The following is a 16,472-nucleotide window of genomic DNA, read 5'->3' on the forward strand; positions in this document are numbered from 1 at the left end:
GCCATTTTGCAATTTATTGCACTGTGTAATGGGAGATACGGGTTCAAGGTAATCTCCCATCAAAGTAATAATGTTACATGGTTTCAAATGTTTACTTACTGGTTTCAGAAGTTATTAATTCCTTCCTTGCTTTTTTTTTACTTGTAGTTGAACTTTTAAGTATACTTGACACTTGGCAAAGGGCTTTGACTTTCCTGATATCATTTGATACTAACTAAATCCTGAAGGACATAATGCAGGTGATAGGATCCTCAATTTACAGCAGCACTTCAACTGTCAATTCTCCAAAGCCACAACTAGCCAATAAAAAACCTAGGGTTTTTTATGTTGAAGCTACAGTTTGCACAATGCCAACAATCCTCTCAGGTTTGTTTGTCTGTTTTTTAAATACAGCAATTAAATACTATTTTGATACCAGCTAAATTTATTAAACTCTTAGGAGAAAGCATGTGCATAAATCTTCATGACCTTGCATTAGGTGAATGTAACACTAAAAACACAAGAGACAAAAGAAAAAGTAATAAACTGAACACCAAAATTTAAAATATGCTTCAAAGGACACTATCAAGAAAGTGAAAAGAAAACTCACAGAATAGGAGAAAATATTTTCAAATCATTTATGTGATAAGATATTTGTACCTAGAATATGAGGTCTGTCCACAAGGTATCCAGCCATGTAACACGAAAAACAGAGACGTTTATTGAAGAAGATACAGGATACAAGAAACATTGTACACAGGACAATGACGCCTCAGTCCCCTTCAAAGTAGGCACCTTGGGACCTCACACGGTTTTCCTGATCTCTATCATATCATATCTCCATCAGCTCTATCATATTTTCCTGAATCTCATCAACAGTTTGAAATCTCTTCCCTTTCAAAGGTGATTTTAGTTTTGGGAAAAGCAAGAAGCTGCAGGGTACAAAATCTGGGCTGTAGGGGGCTGAGCCACCTAGGTGGTTTGATGTTTTGCAAAAAAAAACTGCACAAAATGTGACACATGAGCAGGCATGCTGTCGTGATGAAACTGCCAATCACCAGCTGCCCATAGCTACAGCCTTCTGGATCACCAGAAAAGTTTTTGTGGAGGAATGCTCAAGCTTAATGCAAAACTGGATGCAGATTTGTTGCTCTACTCACTCAGCCACCTTGAATGCGACAGCCACACAGTACACATGCTCACTCAACAGCATCTACCTTGCCCACTGACTAGTCAGTCCAGTGAAGTCAGTGAAGTTGTCATTGCTCATACATGTGCATTCTAGTCCACTCTCCCTGGCTGTCAGGTTACATCCATGTCTCACAAACCGTTCTCATTATATTAATGATGGCTTTACTTTTTCTGGACAGACCTCGCTTATAACTCAGTAATAAAAAGGCAAATAACTCAGTTAAGATATGGACAAAGGATCTGAATAGACATTCCTCCAACGACTGGAGCATTGCTGCCTCAAGAATTTTTAAAACATGCAATGCTTGACTATTTAGTCAGGGGCACTGATCGCTTTTCCCTTAGATTGTCAGATAAAAGAAAATGACAACAGCCAACACAACAATAGCCATCTGGTGTTAATGAATCCAAACTATACATATCTTTTTGTCGGATCGGCAAAAAATATATTTTTTGGTGTACTGCAGAATTTTAGTAATTAGTTTATGTGTGCCATTGGATGAAAAAGGTCGAAAATTGCTTCCCTGGAGAATAAAAACATATACGTCCCAAAAAAACTTGTATACAAATATTCACGGCATTATTAATAATGGCCAAAAAATGAAAACAACCCAAGCATCCATCAACTGAAGAGTGGATAACTGAAGTGTGGTATAACTATACAATGGAATGTTATTTGGGCATAAAAAGATATAAAGTACTCATACATGGAACAATATAGATAAACTTTGAAAACATCATGCTAGATTAAAGAAGCCAGTCTCAAATGTCCAAACTAGGCAAATCTGTAGGGATAAAATGTAGACTTAGTGGTTGCCAGGGGAAGGTGTATCTTATTAGTATCCTTAGGACTAAACATATTATAAAATAAAATGCCCTTAACCTATAAAATTATAATATCAAGAATATGTGTTAAAAGTTGTTATGGATCATTGTCATTACTCAGAAGTCTAAATCTGATTTGCAATAATCTCTTCATCTGCTTTCCAACTCCAATCCTTCCTTTTGTTTGCATTGTCAGTATTTTAATTCTATCAAGAATCAACAGTGGAACAAAATAGAGGGCCCAGAAATAAACCCACACATATATAGTCAATTAATTTACAAAGGAACAAGAAAATACAAAGGAGCCAAAAACATACAATAGGGAAGGAGGGTCTCTTCAATAAATTGTGTTGGAAAAACAGGACGGTCAGATGCAAAAGGATGAAACTGGACACCTATCTTATACCATACATAAAAATCAACTCAAAACACATTAAAGAGTTACATTCAAGGCCTGAAACTATAAAACTCCTAGAATAAAACATAGGAACTAACTTCCTTGACATAAGTCTTAGGAATAATTTTTTTTTAATTTAATACCAAAAGCATAAGCAACAAAAGCAAAAATAAGTGGAAACTACATCAAACTAAAAAGCTTCTACAGCAAAAGAAATCATCAATGAAATGAAAAGGCAACCTATAAAATGGGAAAATATATTTGCAAATCATATATATGATAAGGGGTTAATATCCAAAATATATAAAGAACTCACACAATTCAAAAGCAAAAAATAAAAATAAAAAATCATTTAAAACACGAGCAGAGGAACGTTTTTCCAAAGATGACATACAAAAAGCCAAAAGGTACATGAAAAGGTGCTCACATCACAAATCATCAGGGAAAGGCAAATCAAAATCACAGTGAAATACAGATCACAGCATAGGGAATACAGTCAGTAATACTGAGCTAAATACGCATGGGGCCAGGTGGGGACCTGAAGAGGGAATGAGGGGTGGTGAACCAACCACTCTGTAAAGTCCATTATTTTCTAAGCGTTTTGCTGTACATCTGAAACTAATACAGAATAATATTAAATGCAAACTATAATTTTTTTAAAAGATAAAAAATAATAAGTGTTGGGAAAGATGTAGAGAAGAGGGAACCCTGGGAATGTAAATTAGTGCAGTCACTATGGAGAACCATATGGAGGTTCCTGAAAAACTAAAAATAGAACTGCCCTAAGATCCAGCAAATCCCGCTTCTGTACCTACATCCACTGGGAATAAAACCAAGATCTCAAAGACATATCTGTCCTCCCACATTCACTGCAGCATTGTTCACAACAGCCAAGATAGAGAAACACCCAAATGTCTGCCAAAGGATGAAAAAACAAAGAAGATGTAAGGTATATGCATATAATGGATATTATTCAACCATGAGAAAAAGGACATCCTGCCATTTGGCACAAGATGGATGGATCTTGAGGCCTCATGCTAAATGAAGTCAGACACAGAAATACAAATGTTGTATGACATCACTTACATGTGGAATATAAACAAGCCAAACTTGTAAAAACAGAAAGCAGATAAGTCGTTGCCAGGGTCTGGAGAGAGGTTGGTGAAAGGATACAAGCTTTCAGCTACAAGACAAATAAGGTCTGAAGATTTACTGTATAATATGGTGACTGTAGTTGATAACACTGTATCATATCATTGAAATTTGCTTAGAGAGAACTTAAATGTTCTCCCCACCCCACCCCCCAAAAAAACACTGTGTGTGTGTTGCATATGAGATGAATGTGTTAATTAACTAAATGGAAGGAATGTATACTTTTCACAATGTATATGTATATCAAACCATCACAATGTACACTTTAAATATCTTACAATTTTACTTGGAAATTATACTTCAATAAAGCTGAAAAAAATATAAAGAATCGACATAGAAACAAACTTTCCCTCAAAGCATGTCAGCACAACTACAATGATATATTATTTCCAAAAAGAGAAAGAACTACTTCAAACATTAACAGAAAACATAAATTATCTTACCTGCAAATGCAATTTGTCTGCTTTCAATTTGCTTTCCAATTTTAGCAATCTCTTTGCCTGTTCTGGTACATCCAGCTTCATTTTTATCATGCACTTAGTTTCCCGAACAACTTCCAGAATTTTAGGATCAAAATTAACCAGCAACTTCCCTGATTCTGGATGTCGCACAAAAAGTGTCGCTTGTAAAGCTATAAATAAACAATTCTTGACTTTAGTAATTTGGGATTTCTTTTCTATCTCCAGGTCTGTTTCACATGCCTCTCTTCCCCACTGGACTACTGACTTTTTTAGAGAACAATAGTTTTGGATATCCCAGGTTCCAAGGCACAGCGCCTGACACACAGTTGGTGCTCACAACTTAGATAAATAAATTCGGTGTCTATAGGCCATAAAATCAGAGCAAGAGAGATAAAAATGGGCCAAGAATGAACAGCCCTTGTGCTGTGAGCTGCAATACTTTCCTGAGTGGGACTAAGTGACCTGTGCTACAATGTTAGTTTATTTTCACAGATGGTGATTTAACCCCTAGGAGAGAACCGGAAGATGTGCACAACTACAAAAACATGATATGCCTTAGAGATTTCAAACCCTTTTCCACGTCTAACCCCAAGCTGGCTTCTTAAAGGACATTTATCTGAATGAAATATCCATCTTGAATTTTTTATAACTAGGCTCATTATTAGTAAAAATAATTATTAAACATCATTACATTGGGAACTCCTAGAATATAAAAAAAATTTATACTACATCTGAACTACTAAATGAATATCATTAATATAAATAGGCATTTTAAGATGTGCTTTTTATTATGAATCCCTGTGGTTCATGCAGAAAAGCCTTAGATTATCTGCTACTGTAGCATGATAACAAATAATAACAACACACCTGTCAACAAGGATGATCTAGCTTAGATTACAGCTCATACGAACAAACACTACTAACTTGAGAATGTCCCATGTATCCTCCAGGCCTCACGCTGCTGCACAGAATGTGGCTGCATCAAATATCTAGTTAAACAAAATAGTCTGTATATCCCTTGCAAGTTAGTGGACTTTTACTTATCACATAAACTTAGTCTTGATATGGTTCTCAATGATGCTAGTTTCATGAAAATATCAGCTAAAAATTTTACCCAGTTCATTTGAAATCTTTTAAAAATGGAGCTATAAATCATTTATCCTTCCAAGTAACATTCAAATTTACCTTTGAACATTCACGTAATAAAATCTGTCTTCCTTAAGGCTGTACTAAGCTTTCTTGAAAGGACAAAATGGTCAGCGAGACCATTAATAGGAATGACAGCAAGGAAGTCCTCTCTAGGACGGAGTGAACATTCATCCCATGTGAATCATTATCAGAGAAACATTACAGAGAAACCAGCTTGAAAAGGTTGACACTAGGTCTCCAGTTATTATTCTGAGCTCCTTTATAATTAAATATCATCACATCACTGTAACAAGAAGCCTTCCACAGCAATGCACGCCCATTAGCCTGTGTTCACATGAAGGCAGATTTGAATCCTCACCCTGCCACTTCCCAACTATGTGATCTTGGGCAAGTCACTTAACTGGTTACTCAGTGTGCCTCAGTTTCCTCATCTGTAAGATGAGGATAATAATGTTTTCTCATAGGGTTGCCATGAGGATTAAAGGCAGCTGTATATGTAAAGTACTTAGACAAAGACTGGTACATGGTAAGCAGTATATAAATGTTAGCTATGACTGTTATTTAAAGGCTACAGAGATGAAATCAACACAGAGAGTATCCTTGGAATATGTTAGAAGATAAAACAGATCCACAAAGCAGTAAGAGTCCTGGGAAAGAATTATAGATAGTGTGTGGAGAACTCTAGAGAGCAAGGATATTATTTTTCTGCTGGGAAGAATAAGAAAGGGCTTTATGGAACAGGTGACTGGTGAACCTGTTTTAGAACATGTACAGATAAGAGGAAAAACTAGCAGGACGAAAGAAAGTAGGAAAGTGCAGGGTGTTGCAGAAGCTATACGGTACATGTTCCATGCTTCGATTGTTCAAAATTCTTTTTCGCCTTTCTCCATAATGTGAATTTTAAGCTTCCTTCATGAGAATTTCAAGCTCCTCTGAGAGAGCTACTCCACTGGCAGGCTTTCATTCGGACCCCTAGGGTCCTGTCATTCACATCTCCCAGAACTAGCGGGCCTGACAGAGCAGCCTGTTAAAGATTTCAGTGAGGTGCCGGTTGGGGAAGACACCCTGGGAGCTGGGACCCTGTCCTCCAGGACGCGGGTGTGCAGGGACTCAACAACCTGTGTATATGCTGTGTCCTCAACAGCTAAAATATGTGGGTCTGGAACCAAGAGGCAGAAGTAGGAGGGGCCCCTCCCACCGCCACTCCTGGGCTTCCTATGCCTGCAGTCGATGCTCCTTGCAAGTCGAGATCCCAGGGTGGGAGAGGAAACGAAGACACTGTCAGAGTTCCACCCAGGAATGGATAAGAGCTTAAGGTTAGGGTGAGACAAGGCACGGCCAATGACTGAGCCCACACAATAACAACACCCCAGGTGACGCCAGCACAGATGGATGACTGTTCAGAACCACCTATCTTCTGCCTCACATTTAACTCTGCCCAATGACGTAGCACCCTGAGAGGTACCTGGATGCAGCCCCGATATTCTTAATTTACTGGAGCTCAAAACTGAAGGTAAATTGACATAGAAAGAGGAGAGAGGAAGAGAAATGTGAAAAGGAAAAAAGGAGGGAGGAGGGGAGGACGGGGACAAGCAAGCTGCAATTCTTTCTCCCCTGATTCAGACTGAGATTTGAATCTATAACAAGATAAAACTAAATATAAAACCTTCCCTAAATTTATGGAGAAATATCTATAAAGAATCTTGATATTTACTTTTAAATACTGTTTTTCAGGGAAGTCATAATCGAAGTATATCAACTTTAAGGTCATGACGATTTTTACTCATAAAATCAGAAAATTATTTACTATAAAGCAATAAATAATGGTATCATCCCCAAGCCCAAATTTAATCATCATAAGGTCATATAAAAGGGATGCCAAACTTCCCCAGAACCATGAACACATTTAGAACCGCCCGACCCCCCTCTGTGGCACCACGGCTTAGCCGCATACACACCATACTGCAACTGCGAGATCTCTCGGACCCAGGCCGTGTGATAGACCACCTCAAACTCCACCAGCACATAGGAAATTTTGTTATACTGACGAATGACAGCTTTACCTTCTGCACTGGACAAAATTTCTGAGTTTTTCTGTTTTTTAAGGAAAAGAGAAAGATTTATTTTAAAATAAGGCGATAAAAGACAAATACTGTATGATCTCACCTATAAGTGGAAACTAATCAACAAAACAAACAAGGAAGAAAATATATCCAGAGACACTGAAATAAAGAACAAACTGACAGTAACCAGAGGGGAGGGAGGAGAGGGATAATGGGAGAAAACAGGGAAAGGGTCATGGAAGAACAAATATAAAGGACACAGGGACAAAGCCAAAGTGGGTAGGATCCAGGGTGGGAGGCAGGGATGGGTTGCGCAGGGGGAAGTGGTGGAGGGAAAATGGAAACAACTCTACATGAACAACAGTAAAAATAGATGGTACTTGTTTTCATTCAAATCATAAAGCTCTTTGTATAAAATGGCATCAAATAAGTATGCTACCCATTTAGATTTTCATCAAAGTAGAACAGAGATGAGGGAGACTATACAAGCTGGAGATGGAAATAGGGAAATATTACCAGTAGAAAGGAAAAACTGGAAAAGGAAATAAAAGATTTAAAAAGAAAGGTCTCTAGCCCTGCAGGCAGCCCGGGCACTGAGGGCCTCTCCTTCCAACTCTCTGTTCCTTCCCCACTTTTATGGACAAGATACAATGGACTGATTTTCCCTGAACTACGGATACCAGAGCAAATTCCTAAATTCCAGCACCAAAAACAGTAACCCTATATCAAAAAAAGCAAATTTTGAATGTAAATGACTGAAAGTTTTATGTTTTGATTTACATGAGTCAAAAACAGGGCAACCTCTGCTCTGCCGCTATCAAGTCAATCAGCAATCCGGCCTCCAGCCCACACTCCTCTGTGAGGCCAGCGTTTTAATGATTTTCAATTTTGAGAACAGTAAAATAAACAATAATAGCTAAACAGAAACAACAAAAACTTAATATTTAATAATTCTTAGTAATAATGTTACTTGCGAGACTATTATTTGGTATTATTTTGTTCTGAATTTAGGCATAAGGCACAAAACTAAGCCAACCATCTATACTGTTACCCTGTCTCTTTAAAAACCAAAGCAAACAAACAAAAACCCTAAAACAAAGAGCAGAAAAACTGGCAATTTCAAATGCCAACAGGGCCTGAGAGTGTCCTGATGTTTTTCAGAAATCTAACACCAATCTTAAGGACATAGAGAATGAATGTGCTTTATTATTTCCTGCTCTAAGTCTCAGGTCTTCATATAGAAATAGACTGAGTATGTCTTCACTTTTACTGACATATGGCAGTGACCCAGCTGTCCACACGTAGAAGTAAGCTCAGCACTTGGCCTGTACTTCACTGCCTTCAAAACAATTTTTAAAAGGCTTTATAAAGTGTCCTGTATTAAAAGCCATAAAGCTTAAGATCAACCCCCTTAGAGTTAACTGTAATTAAATGGGCTTATCTACCAAACACGAAAGAATTGACTTAGTGTCTCTCAAGTATATTTATAAACTAAGCATATTTATAAATTAAAATTTCTTCACCCAGTAAAATAATTAGCTCTAAGTCCTTTCTTAGACACAAATATTATAGAATAAAATGTTTCTTTTGTTAAAATCACTATAACTCACATATCACAAATTGAACCATTGGCTTACAAAGAAATAGTTGATGGGCTCACTTATCCGGCGATACAGCTGCCTCACCCAAAGTATTTTTCCTGCTATTGGGGGCATGTTGCGGGCCAGAGGGGGGTCATCTTTTTGAGAATGATAAAGCTGTAATTAAAGATCTGGTATTAATGTTTCAAATTGAATATGATGAAAAAGGCAAAAAACATAAAGCTATATTTGTACTGATGTTTTACCATTATTCTCATGTTTTATACCAAGGAAGTAACCAATACATATAAGTGCACTTTAGAGATTAATAACCTGAGGTTTGGAAATTATGATATTTATAATATATGGCACTTAATTCTCTCTTAACCCTTATTTCCCATTACATGTAGAGTTTTTTCTGCCTTTTATCTCAAACACTGCTGCATCACACCTGTCACAACAGTCTCCGGAGCCCGTGTTTCTTCTATACACGGGAATATTAGCTGTAACGGGCTTTCCTATGCACCCTGAACGCTGTCACGCAGACAGTCCTCAGGAGCACGGGGCTGTGCATCCGGCCGACCGGTGACAGACTCCGCCAGCATCTGCCCACACAGACAGGGGAGCATCAGAGGAACAGAGCAGTGAAAGGATGGCTCCTGGAAAGCTTAGCACAAAATAACGATGGCAAGTACTTTTGGAATACTTCTGTGTTTGTACAAAAGTACCATTCTACTTATAAAGATGATACTAGCCTTCTTAATAGCTTCAAGTTCAGCCACGTAACACTGAAGAATACGCTCAATTGTGTGATTTATTTCTAACTGAAGACAGGGAATGTTCAGCTTCTGGAATCTAAAAGTAATTAAAGGTGAATAATTAAAAAGTAAGTGAGAAACATACTTAAGAATTGCTGCAGTCCTAAAAATCCACTCATTTATTCAGTTGACAAATATTCATACCAGGCCTCAGACATTTCCTAGGGACACAGTGAGGAACAAGGCAGATGTGGTTCCAGCTCTCTCGGAGCCTATGTCATCTTAGGGAAAAGGGAGCTAATCAGCCAAGAGTTACATAAATAATTGTTTAAATTACAAGAGCACTAAGTGGGTGGCTGGTTAGCTCAGTTGGTTAGAGTGTGGTGTTAATAAATTACATAGGTGCCAGAAATACATTATTAGTGGGGAACCCAGCCAAGCCTGGTGAGTCAAGAAAGACTTCCCTGAGACATTAAACTGAGATAAAAAAGATGAGTGGGGAGTTGGCTTAGCAAGGATGGAGAGGAGCACACTATCCCTCTGCCAATATTAATGCTCACATGATTCCAAATAGCTGTAATAATGACGATTTTGGTGGCCAAATATCACTTTCACTTAGAGACTAAGTAATGCACAGAAAGTACTAGAACCAGAACGTTCTGATAATCAATTAACACCAGCATACTATAGGTTAGAGAGAGAGGTAAAAACAGAAAGAGAGAGATATAACCAAGAAAACAGTACCAGCCATCTGTCTGTACAGTGCTGTCACTAGTCAAAATCACTTCATCTGTTTTGACTCTTACAATAGCTTCCTAAGGCAAGGTCTCACTGCCATTATCCATCACTAGAGAGACACGGAACTATAGCAAAGCTGGGCCCTGGCCCAGATCCACTGGCTGTCAGGACAGGGTTGCCAAAGGGTCACCAACATGGGTCATCATGAATCCTCCCTGAGTTGGAAGAAAACGACCCCTAGTCCAGCTCGTCCCTCTGTCCCTCTCTAATCCAGGATTTCCTGTCCTTTGCAGGTAGGGGGCACTGTTGTCAGGAATAGAGAGAAAGGAATTACAGGGGCACTCAAGAGGGAAAATGGAAGTTTGGAGAACTACCACTCTCAATTTCACTTTTAGAAATTATTTCAGTATGCAGAATTAACCATTATTTGTTCCCTTCCCAATAACATCTATGAAATTAACTTCAAATATATTATCTAGCTGGGGAAAACATAAAATATTTCATTTTCTTATTGAAAGCTTTATGTTACAAAAATGTAATGAAAAATATCATATTTCAAATGTTTACCATTCTATTTAATGGTTAATTAAAGAGTAATGTTTATGAGTTTAAAAGTTTACCTAGAAAAGATTTTCAAGAACATCTTATTTGAAATTGTATTTTCAGATATAAAGTTATCCCAACTAGAAATTATATTGCTTAATAAATTTTAAATACCTTTGAAGCAGCTGAAGAGCCTGCTGGGAAGATAAGATTTTTCCAAAAGTACTGTTCATAAATGCCTGTATTTGTATCTAAAATAAAATATCGATCCTTAATTACTTTTGACATTAAGAGACTAGTTTTATGCAACAATAACTCACAATTTTCCTACAGAATCAAAAGAGCCTTCAACACACCCACCATCTAAGGATGTAAAACCACACAGGTGACCACTAAACACCTGAAGCATCACCACTTGGAAGTGACATGTGCTATAAGTAGAAAATACACACCAGATTTCAAACACTTAGAATAAAAAAGAATGGAAAATATCTCCATGATTCTTATATTGATGACATGCCAAAATGTAATATTTTGAATATGATGGGTTGAATAAAGTATATTGTTAAAATTAATTTCATCTGCTTCTTTTAACTATTATTCTTTTGACTATTAGAAAAATTATAATTGCATATAATTTGCAATTTGTTCCTCATTATTTGTTGGAAATTACTGACCCACAGAATTTATGAAAGAAGTGAGTATCCCTTACTAAGCATATTTCTTTGGGATATTTGGAATTTCTGTAATCTTAAAGAGAGAAGTTATTTTATTTTTAAAATGAAATATTAGCACCTTCCCCAGAATAAGCATTTCTAAGCATTTTGGTAGAGCAATGTAATGACACTATAAACACCCAGAGCCAACAGAGTCTCTGACCAACATCACTGCTCTCAGAAACCTCTTTACCATACTAAGGAGAAACCAGAAGAAAATATTTGTCTGAGACCCCTCCCCACCATGCCAAGCAGTGAATTCCAAACTTCTACTACCCAACCAATGGCACTGAAGCACTCTATGCAAATTCCTTTCACTTACAGATTATATTGTTATGGTCTACTAATCTATACCACAATGTTACTCAAACATTGGGAAGGGAAAGAAAGTTAAAACATTGACACCTCTCTTAAAATATTTTTTCTTTTTTTTCTATTGCTATTCTTCTTACATTTTTCCCAATTTTCCCCCATTGTTTTCCCCTGCCTTGCTCCCACAGTCAATCCCCTGTTCATAAATGCCTGTATTTGTATCCATGTCCATGCTATTAAAAAGTTAATATAGCCTCTAAATATCCTAAAAGCTACAATTTGCATCTCAGACCACAGTAAAGCCTTCAAAACATGTAATCTTTATTAAACAATAATAAAAATAATTTAAATGATAAGTTTTTTAAAAATCCATAAATTCTCAGCACCATAAAGATATAACTTGCAAGCATTTTAGAAGCAAACCCCACCCTTCCCAACTAGCCAAACACTGAAAGTAATAACTAAAATATATCTTCACACCAGAGTCTCACTTTCAGAAACTACAAGGAAATCCATTTAGTTTCCAAAAAGAAAAGGTGTTAGATTTTCAGATTCTTCATTTTTATATTGTCCACAGTACATGTATATTGTTCTTTAAAGAACTGCAGACTCAGGAAGTAAACAGGGAATATTCTTGTCCTTCCCTGTGTCTCCAGGACATTGTGTATCAAAGAGGAGACCTTTCTGTGGGGTTTAAACCTGGGTTTGCAGTAGTTTTCAGTATGAGAGTAACTGAGGTCATATAAACCCAAAGGTGAGAGAGAAATATGGCACAATCTCACCAGATATATTTTTTACTACCCTTCATCCCTTTGGTAGCATCCCCTGAAGCAATAACGAGCAGGACAAGGGCCAGTGCAGAGCTGTCCTCTAAGCTGCAGAGAGAATATGGCCATAAAGTGCAGTGCCAAGGGGACGGGGATCCGCCTTCCTATTCTGTCCTCAAATCTTTTCACGCTTAATACAAAGAATAAAAATGACAGATTTTTCCTTAGACTGGAAAAATGACATTGGCTCCTTGGCACAACAAAACCTGACCACAAACTTTAATGAAATAAGAAATTAACCCTAACTACAATAGTCCTTTGGGCTTCTGGTTACTCGCTGACATCTTTGGTTGAATATGCTCATTTTCCAGTTTTTAAAGGCAGAAAATATTTTGTGGACTAGTTAAAAAATTATTCATACTAGCAAATATTTCTGATCCCCTTGCAAGAGTAACTTACAATAAATAGGAAATATGTGAATTCTAGTATTATTGATTACATTTCAGCTTTACTAAAGTAAAAGTATGTATAATTACTTACCTCTAATCCATTGATTTTTGACATGAACTCTAAGAAATCTGTGTCAAACTCTGTCCTTCTTGGATCCAGAATGTCATATTGCTTTTTCTTAACCCCGTGATATATATTTTTAAATTTTATTGCCATTATATCTATTCCCTCTATGGTAGAATTACTCAAAGCTGAATATGTTTGCACAACAGTTATCATTTCTGTAATCTTAAAAAGAGAATATTTTATTTTCAAAATGGAATATTAGCACCTTCCCCAGAGTAAGCTCTAAGTGAATCATTAATTCAAAAACAGATCAAGAAACAGGCCCTGGAATCATTTAGCTAAAGCCAACCAGGGGAGATAAAACAGATGGCAAATCTCTGTCACTAATCAGTGCTACTCTCCAGCCATTTAAGATAGATGATGTTCTAGCACATCCGGAGAGAGTTTACAACCCTTCTCAAAATTTGACCATTTTGTCTTTCAAAACGAAATCTGAAAAAAATCTTTGCAAATGTCTGAATAGTTTCATCCTTTTATTCTTGAGACCTTTCTGAAAAGCATTTTGCTGAGTCACTGGATTCAAAAGCTTTACCATTCTTTGTGGCCCTCCCCTCACTGTAGCTCCAATAGGTAGCACTAGTATAAACCCACACCTGTTTTCCTTTTCCCTTGCATCCAGGTAAAGGGAAGGCCCAAGAAGACTGAAGAATGACCCCAGTCACTTCTGACTTGTGAAGAGCCCCAGGAAACCCTCAAAATGGATTTTATTGCGGAAATGGCTGCCTCCATCTCAAGGTACCAAACCCACCTACGTCATACACACACACACACAAATTCACATCCACAGGCTAACCTTCATCAGTGATTCCCTATTTGGATTCCTGCTTTGGAGAACAATGCCCAAATCTCTCCAGGTTTGTTTTCTGTTTGGCCATTGAACAAAGGGAAGATTTGTCCAATGGCCAAACAGAAAACATACCTGTTTTCACAGCAGTCCTCCAAATACTATACACCATGAAGACAACACTACAGAGCCAGCAGAAGTCAAAGTCTCTGCACATGTCAATCCACATCACCATTTTCTGAAAACTGTCACTGTTATGTCACTATTTCTGTATTCTTCCAAACTGTTGTCATCCTAGAAGCCAGTCCAAACCTTGAGGAAATATGGACCTCCTGGAATTCATAGCATTCTGTGTATGCTTTATATAAATATGGGAAACAACTGGGCCTCCTACTAAAACATACACTCCACTCACCTTTAAAAAACAAAAGTAAACTTCAAAAAGCAAACTGAAGAACTAAATTACCCACTTGCTCTGTTACTCTACCCTAAGGCTCTGCCCTCTATCCCTTACTTTATCCCTTTATGGTGGTAGTCCCTGCCGTAAAGCTCATTCACCCAATTCAGTGACCACTGCTACACAAAATCATGGCCACACTTCAAGGTAAGTTGTACCGCCCATTCTTTGAGAATGTGGATACCAATGTCTACCAATTATACTTGGGGGGAAGCCAGTCAGCAAAAGGATTCTTACCACAGGAGAGGCAGTAACACACAATCACGATGCAATTTAAGTAGGCCTCTGGGAGGTGCTGCATTAGCTCTGGTTGCTGAGCCCTTGTGCCATGATGTTTTTAAGACTAAAGGCATGGCTTCTCCAGAGACAGGGCAAGGGGAGTAGCTAATGCAGTTGGCCATTACTGCCCACTCTTTCTAACATCAGGAATGTGTTGGCTGCTACAAATGAACACCCATCATGCCCAGCATTAGACCAGCCACTAAAGGTCTGTACTGCTAATGGGCTAACTATTAAGGCCCAGTCCTGAAACTATCAAACATAAAATTGCACCCAAGCTGGTAAGGGTTCTGGCTCCTGGAAAAATTAAGAGTAACCAGGACCCACCTCCAGGTTTCTACTCTACTGGATTCAGAAACATTAAGTATCCTTGTGGAACAGGTCCTTACCAGTGAGGCCTATTTATTAATTTGACACACGTCATTATCCTTCTAATTGGATTTCGAACCCCAAGAAATCCCTGGTGTTCACAAAACAGCCCCATATAACAGTTTAGTAGATATAGCACCAAAATGACAAGCAACAAAAGAAAAACTTGATTAACTTAGACTTCATCAAAATTAAGAACTATCACACTTCAAACAACGGACACCATCAAGATAATGAGAACATAATCCACAGAATAGGAGAAAATATTTGCAAATCATATATGATAAGGGACTCAAACCCATAATATATAAAAGACAAATACCATATGATCTCACCATTAAGTAGAACCTAATCTACAAAACGAACAAGCAAGCAAAATAGAGCCAAAGAGATTGAAATTGAGAACAGGCTGACAGTAACCAGAGAAGAGTGTGGAGGGGATAATGGGGGAAGAGTTTACAGGAACAATCATAAAGGACACATGGACAATACCAAGGAGGGGGTGGAAATGGGGGAAGAAGGTGGGGAGGGCTGGAGTTGGGGGTAAGGCTGGGGGAAAAGAGAGAAAACTGTACTTGAACAACAATTTTTTAAAAAAGAACTCTTAAAACTCAACAATAACAAACACAAACAACTAAATATAAAATGTGCAAAAAATTTGAATACAAATTTCTCCAAAAAAGAAATGAGCAGTAAGTACTTGAAAATATATTCAACATCATTAGTCACCAGGGAAATGCAAATCAAAAACCACAATAAGATACCACTTCACACCCACTAGGATAGTTAAATTTAAAAAGACAGATGATAACAAGAACTAACAAGGATGTCGGGAAATTGGAAGTCACAAATTGCTAATGAAAATGTGAAATGATGCAGCTTCTCTGAAGAATAGTTGGGCAGTTCCTCAAAAAGTTAAACAGAGTTACCACATGGCCTAGCAATTCCACTCCTATGCGTGTACTCCAGGAGTGGCAACATACGTTCACCCAAAAATCTACACGCAAATGTTCATAGCAGCACTGTTTATAACAGCCAAAAAGTACAACAACCCAAATAATCTTCAACTAATGAACAGATCAATAAAATGTACTACATCCATACACAGAGTATTATTCAGCAATAGAAAGGAATGCTACAACATAGATGAACCTTGAAAACATTATGCTAAGTAAAAGAAGTCAGTAACAAAAAAACACATAAGACTCCATTTACATGAAATGTCCAGAATAGGTAAATCTGTATAAGCAGAATATTAATAGTTGCTTAGGGCTGGGAAGAGAGGGACATGGGGTGTGACTGCTAATGTATAGAGGATTTCTTTCCGTGGAAATGAAAGTGATCTAAAATTGGGTTGTAGTAATAGTTGCATAACC

General features: G+C 37.5%; 1 protein-coding gene across 1 annotated transcript in view; it reads right to left on the reverse strand.

Moving 5' to 3' along the window:
- DNAH8 (dynein axonemal heavy chain 8) overlaps positions 1-16,472 on the reverse strand; it is a 313,373-nt gene that overhangs the window by 264,431 nt on the left and 32,470 nt on the right. Inside the window, exons 10-15 of the mRNA XM_053671408.1 lie at positions 13,172-13,369; positions 11,011-11,087; positions 9,553-9,652; positions 8,855-8,974; positions 7,113-7,248; positions 3,988-4,175 (exon numbers count right to left, since the gene is read on the reverse strand). Of these exons, the coding sequence (XP_053527383.1) occupies positions 3,988-4,175; positions 7,113-7,248; positions 8,855-8,974; positions 9,553-9,652; positions 11,011-11,087; positions 13,172-13,369 (819 nt within the window). The remainder of the gene's footprint in view (positions 1-3,987; positions 4,176-7,112; positions 7,249-8,854; positions 8,975-9,552; positions 9,653-11,010; positions 11,088-13,171; positions 13,370-16,472) is intronic.

This window comes from Artibeus jamaicensis, unplaced genomic scaffold (genome assembly GCF_021234435.1).
Source record: "Artibeus jamaicensis isolate MK-2021 breed Jamaican fruit bat unplaced genomic scaffold, CSHL_Jam_final contig_1803, whole genome shotgun sequence".
Taxonomy (NCBI): domain Eukaryota; kingdom Metazoa; phylum Chordata; class Mammalia; order Chiroptera; family Phyllostomidae; genus Artibeus; species Artibeus jamaicensis.